This window comes from Aplidium turbinatum, chromosome 1, assembly GCF_918807975.1.
Source record: "Aplidium turbinatum chromosome 1, kaAplTurb1.1, whole genome shotgun sequence".
NCBI lineage: Eukaryota > Metazoa > Chordata > Ascidiacea > Aplousobranchia > Polyclinidae > Aplidium > Aplidium turbinatum.
The window spans coordinates 50,097,420-50,104,152 of NC_137472.1; the positions used below are offsets into that span (position 1 = coordinate 50,097,420).

Here is a 6,733-nt window from a genome sequence, read left to right on the forward strand (position 1 = left end):
CAGCCTCACCTGCCGTAAGAGTCGGAGTAACATTGTTGAACGTGGAAGGCCAAATGGTCAATGATACAGAAAGATACTGCGGCTATTACTTTGCGCAATCTCAAAACAAAGTCAAAATTCCAGAAATTGGATTTAAGTAACTTTCTGTTGAATAACTCTATGTTTTTTTACTTGTTGGTGATGTTTTTCACGAAGTTTATAAATTAACGACTCAAATGACATCAATAGTTGACACGCACTTCTGAAAATGGATTGGAGCTTGCCTTGGGGAAAAACTTTTTTACCATCTCAGTTAACGTGGTGTGAGTGATCAGAGTGTTTCTGAAACCGCGGATAGTCGACATTTCTTTTTCGCAAGTTCAGTATTTTGTGAAGTTGGCCTAAGCTTATCTAAAATGAAAACATCGTCTGTATTAGCAATTTTGCATGAAGAATTATTTTCCGTTTTCAATGCATTGGCTTTTGTGAAGAGGAAATTACGATTGCGCGACATTTACTTCGTAAACCATCTCGTGTCAACGATGTATGCATGAAAATTCATTTTTCATCAGATAGGGTTACCGTTACCGGTTAAAGTCAAACTGTGGTCACCAGTACTTTACTGAGAATCCGAGATATATCACCTATTTTGTATACTGTTACTAGTGCTTCGCTTACGCAATCGTACGACGACCAACCACAATGATCTAATAGTAAAACGTTTTTTAAATACGCTGCATGTTGTAATTTTTTAGTTAAGCCTTTGCGAAATGGAGGTGATTTGTTTTATTTGCAGGTCGTGATTTGCGTGACTATATTGTAGCTTTTTGTTTGAGAATTGACATTTCAAGGGCTCATAATCTGAAGTAGAGCAAGGCAGTTTAAAGGTGTTTCAAAAAACGATCTCGACATATTCTGCATGCCTGGTAGTTCATTTAATTGCTTTGCCACTCTATCGTTTTTGTGCTCTAAATCAAAACCGTTCTGTCTTTAGCCACAATCTGCTTTACCGTTTGGGAGCTCATTGTTGTTGACTGCTCTGTAGCCAATTCAGGGTAGGACATAGGCAAGTTGCGTGAGGCTGTTTTGTAGTAGAATTCACTTTCTTTTTTTTCAAGTATCTGGCCTGAGTTGTGTCTGCGTATTTTACTAATCTTCATCTTCACATTTCTTAATACTTTATTACTACTGGTGTTGGTTAGATTCATTGACTACACCAGCACAGCAAAGTACGAGCAAGATTACTGTAATCGCATAGATGTTTTGAAAAAAAGGTTTGAGAGTGATTCAAAGGGAAAGACATCATTAGGTGACATGAATGATTTTTATCCAGCTTATCCACGTAATAAAGATGGATTATTTGATGCAAGTGTTTCAATCAAAAACATTTAAGTCCAATTAGCCTACGTTTGTTTTAAGGTTAGTTTCAAAACGTGGTTTACACGAATATATATCGAAACTGTTCCGGTTTTTTCAAACTTTACAATTTATTGAATGTAGAGTATGAATATTTTGCCCATACAGGCTGTCGACCATACAAATCTTTTTCAACTAACATTATGATAAGGTACAGTTGAAAATTTTTGCATTGTCAGGAAACTTGAATAACAGATGGAACACGTCAGTTTGATCTCTCCGTCGTTTCTGCTTGTCAGATGTTATCTGCTGAGCTAGCAGGGCATGTTTGAGAGCTTTATTGTGCCATTGAGCTGGACAGTCACAGCATCAATTTTGATCCCAAAGAGCATTTTGGGCCAAACTTCTATGGAAGCGAATAACCAATAAACAAAAAACTGCCTTTTTAAACGTTTATTTTTGAGTTTGTCCAAACTTGACAAAAAGTTGTGAAAACAGCAGCATTCAGTAAGTTTAGTTTGATAATTAAAACAAAAGTTACAATATGTGTTAAAATAGCGCTTCAAATCAACCTCAAAATAACCAAGTTATTCAAAACACTTAATTGAAACACTTCCTGCTTTACATTATTCCACTATATCACGTAGATAAATAAAGCAGTAGCCTAACTAATGCTACTCGACAATTTTTTTCAATAAAATTTCTTTCAAACCATTTAGGTTATAAGTTGCTTTCAAAGTTTTTCTAGATAGAAAAAGAATTTTCAAATTGCTAGAAACTGCCTTCTATACAAGTGTTGAAACTTTATTATGATCTGTTTTCTGTTACAATAAGTTTGTTTCATTAAAGCCAGTGGTAAAATCCATATTTTTCTCAAAACTAAATAGTCTTCCTGTTCCTGAAGGCATCAGTGACAATAACATCCAGGCCCTGATTTAGGGGGGGGGGGCAAAGGGTGATGGTGCCCCGGGACCCCGACTTTTAAAGGGTCCCCTACGTGGAAAAAATGTGATTTTGCGTTATTGTTTTTTTTGTTTCATCTTTTGAAGTTTCTGCAAAATGCTGTGCAGCGCAGTGCTGGATCAATGCTACTGTCGACGTATAGGTGGTTTTTCGCACGGAGGCCTCCCGATCTAAAAGTGCCCCGGGCCCCCATCAGCTAAATCCGGCCCTGATAACATCACTTCAATCGGTTGAAACAGCATGGTGACGTTCAAAGTATGCGTGCTGTGTTTTGATTTATCCTTGCCGACTATAATATCTACGTAGCCTACTATAGTACTATATTTATTATCATCGAACCCAATGCACTTTATACTAAAATATCTGAAGAGCAAACCTAAACTTAACGCTATTTACATTTCAGAAATTAACTAGTTATGACGTTGCACGCTAAGAATAAGTAAAGTTATTTTCGTTAGGTGACCTAATATCTGGTTTTGCAAAATGTGTATTTCTAAAGTATTTTTATAACCTGCAAGGTTAAAAGACATATTCAAAAGTGAAAAACGTCGATGTTTACAAATGTTGGATTCTTCTTACTTCTTTGATCTCCAGCAGAGCTGCTGCAGCCGAAAGAAATTCTGCTTTTGATCATGGAGCTAGGAAGCGGGGGAGAAGCTGATGCATCTTTGATTACCTCATCTTTGCAACACACTTATGACGTCAATCCAACCGTGTTTGTGGCGAAGACGGAATATCCGGGAACAGTGCAAAGTGTCACTGAAAATTCAACGGTTACTTCTCACTCTCTATTCAATTCTACCCAAAAGCCCCTGTATGATATTATTGATGAAAATCTTGTCAACCTTCAAGTTTTCTTAAAAAACGATACTTTTTTTACTGTTAATGGAAGTGAACCCACATCAACACAGGCAATGCATGTTTCCAATACAACAGACATAACATCGCCTGGTCCTACTGACAGCAATTTAGTAGTTTTGATTGTCGGTGTAACTTGTGGAGTTATAGGATTGTTAGTTGGAATATTACTTATGGCTGGTGCGTGGATATATATACACAAGAAAAAAAGGAATATTAAATCACTAAATCGGTCTAGTCATGCCTCTGTGCATGAAAGAAATCCAAAGGAGATGACCTTTGAACCTTTAGATTTGTCGTTGACTCTTCCGACGTATGCACAAGATTCCAATACTTTGGACACGCGAAAAAGTTTAAGCGATGTTTTGAACAGTTCTGAAATGCAAGAGGGTAATTCGCCTGGTAGATCTGCGGTTGAAACGCACGATCTTTTTTATCAACGCTATCCACCTCCCTCGCCACCTTTGCATGACCATTCCATGTACCACGAAAATGAAGGACAATCAAGTGAAAGGGAAGACGACCAAGCACACACAAAAGCAAGCATCCACGAAAGTATGCAAAACTACGGCCCCGAAAGAAACATCGGTGATGTAAGTACTTGTAGGGTAGGCTACAGTCAGACAATAAAGCTTGAACCCATTTGCATTGCAAAGCTTATGTTGTACTTGTATCAAAAGAACCTTCTCAATGGTTCGCTTTATTAAAAATAAACTTATCTATTGTCAACTTGTGTACGTTTCAGATGCATAAACGACCAATTTCGATATCAAATAGAGATAGCTTCAGTAGTGGCCTTGGGACAGGAACCGAATCGGACATATTTCCGTGCGATAACAGAGGTCTACATCCAATAAAATTGGCAACTGATCTTCCTTCACTCAGCTATGATCCAACCATGGATAAGAATCTATATAATAGATACGAAAAGAGGCACAGAAGCCACAAAGCTTTGGGCGTGGTAAGTGAAAGCACTGGTCGACGATCGAAGCGATCGATAAAAGGAAACCATAAGAAACGATTGACACAAAAGTCTGACACATCGAGTTCCTACGCGTCTAGTGGCACAACGAGCATCAACGATTGGTCATCAACCGATGTGTCGTCCTCGCCATCATCCACTTTACCTTCCTCTACATATCAGTCAATGTCACCAGCTACTTCAAACGCCCTTCCAATGACAAAAGAACAAATAAACGATAACGACCAAGAGGAATGGAGTAGTAGCGAGTCCACTAACAGAGAAGATGGTGCAAATTGGGACGAACAAGATAGATATGAAGCAGAAGAAGCTGAAAGTATCATAGACAAGAACGATGATGTAGTGTCTTCCTATTTTGATATGCATTTTCCTTCTACGTCAATGATTTCAGATGATTCGCAAACAAAAATTTCTGATGAACAGATTTGTATGTCGCCAATACGTGTTGATGCAAAAATTCGAAAAATAACAGTAATAAGACGCGATTCAGACGTAATCGACTTATAACCAATTATTAGTTTGAAACTACAGCTTCATGTCATGTTTTTGTGTATGTATAACTTTGAATGTCATGTGTTTACAAACGACTGAAGTGATTTGTTTATTTACATTTATAACTGACCCAAGGCCAGTCAACATTCTTGAATCAACTGCGTGGGTTATAGGTGAGACGGTCGGACCGACGTTCAAAAGGATTGAGTTCGACTCTTATCAAGACACGTTGCTGTGTATTGATAGTTATTTAATGGCATGTTTGAAAGTGGGAATCACTGGGCAATTTAAAACTAGATTTTTAATGAAATGTAATTTTTCTTTTATAGCCTACATGGTGGTTCAAAATTAAGCAGAATTTTGAAATAAAGCAAACCAATATCGAGACCAGCACTTCTGCGTTGAGTCCAAGTGCTGTTACACAAAAAAATTATTTTAAGGTAAAAAGAATTCGCTTTGATTTTGAAATGAAATTCTTCATTAAGGAGCTGCATTTGAGTTAAAACGAAAATCAGTAACAAACAACTATTTTGCTTCAAAACGTAATAGGCGTAACGTAAAAACATTTCTTTTTGGAAAGTTGTTATTGTTTTTTTGTTTGTTTTTGTTTCGAACAGCCCTAAGGGTAAGGCTGATGTGAAAATCAACCTCTCCGCCAACCGGCTGTAGCAATAATACGTTACCGTAGAAAGATACTTTTTATATTTTGCCATCTACATTTTGGGTAAGCAGAAAAAGAAAAATATTTAGAAATTGATTTTCAAATATTTAATTTTGAAATATTGTTTCGTTGTAAACTCTCGTCTAATAACTTTAGATAGAATACATTTAGGCTTACGAGTGTTCAGCACGAAAATAGTTTGAACTAACCTAATTTTTCTTTTCTTTTTTGCTTCAAAGCAAAATTTTCTGTCGTCATATTTCGTTTCGAATGAATTTGTTTAATATCTAAGTTTTGTCCACACAATCGTTTTGAGCAGCTATTGTAGCCATTGCGTATAATCAAACGTGGACTTTTTTTTCTGAGTTTTTTTATTTTATTTGTGTTAGTGTGTTTTTCGCAATGCTATTACGTCCTTCCAACGAACGAGCTGTGTTATGACGTGCTTTTGGTGTAAAGATGCAGTTGCAAGGCCCTGTCTGTTGTGTGTTATGTTCTGTGTGCATCAGCTTTATAGAGAAAAGTTTGTTCAGTTTTGTGACCTATGTTGCTGTAGTGTAACCTAGTAATCGCACTAAATCACGAACAGCTAAAGCTACCTAGTCAACCTTGCTCAAACAACGAATCTTGCTGGTGACTCTGAAATCATGGAATACTAAAGTAATCTTATGAAATTTGTTAAGCCTTATACATAAACCTCCTTATGAAAGTAGTTGAGACATTTCACTGCAAGGAAATTATTGTATGAGAATTGTTGTCTACGAATGGTCTCATCTACTAGTCGCTGCTGAATAGAGAGCAGATACGTTGCTCAAGCGCAGACCCAGAAAACTTAACCAGCGCCTCTTGATCTTGAGGTTCATTCGTATATGTGTAGGCCTACTCATAGTTTAGATTGTTAAAACCGAGATATTTCTGACCGTAGGCCTATGGCTTGCAGCTAGGTTTATCAGCTCAGATGTCATTTGGAGTTGTCGGAACATTTAAAAGTTGCTTTCCTTTATTCCGAAAGATGACAAAGAACTACTAAACTCAAAACTGGACACCAGATCAGTGGTGGGGGACTGGCTAAAGTCTTTATCTTTGCAGTTTAAGTCGCTCATCGTATGCACAGTGAAGTTAACAAACAAAACTTTTAACGTTAAAAGAGACCAAAACATGGAAAAAAGGATCCAAAACATGGACATCAGAGATACAAAACGTAAGCATATGAGATCCAAAAGATGGGTTTAAGAGATCCAGCACACAGGCATAAGAGATTCAAAACATGGGCGTAAGATCCAAAACTTGGGAATAAGAGATCCTAAAATTGGGCATTAGAGATCAAAAACATAAGCATTGGAGACTGAAAACATTGACAAAAGAGATTTATAACATAGTTATAGCATCCAAAACGTGATGATAAGAGATCCAAAACATGGGTATAAGAGATCTAAAAAATG

General features: G+C 37.1%; 1 protein-coding gene across 1 annotated transcript; it reads left to right on the top strand.

Moving 5' to 3' along the window:
• The first annotated feature begins 2,710 nt into the window (after positions 1-2,710).
• On the top strand, positions 2,711-5,985 carry LOC145774743 (uncharacterized). Its single transcript, XM_082586045.1, has 2 exons — positions 2,711-3,749; positions 3,902-5,985. The coding sequence occupies exons 1-2, from the start codon at positions 2,931-2,933 to the stop codon at positions 4,643-4,645; spliced, it is 1,563 nt and encodes a 520-aa protein (XP_082442171.1). The 5' UTR covers positions 2,711-2,930; the 3' UTR covers positions 4,646-5,985.
• Positions 5,986-6,733: the final 748 nt, after the last annotated feature.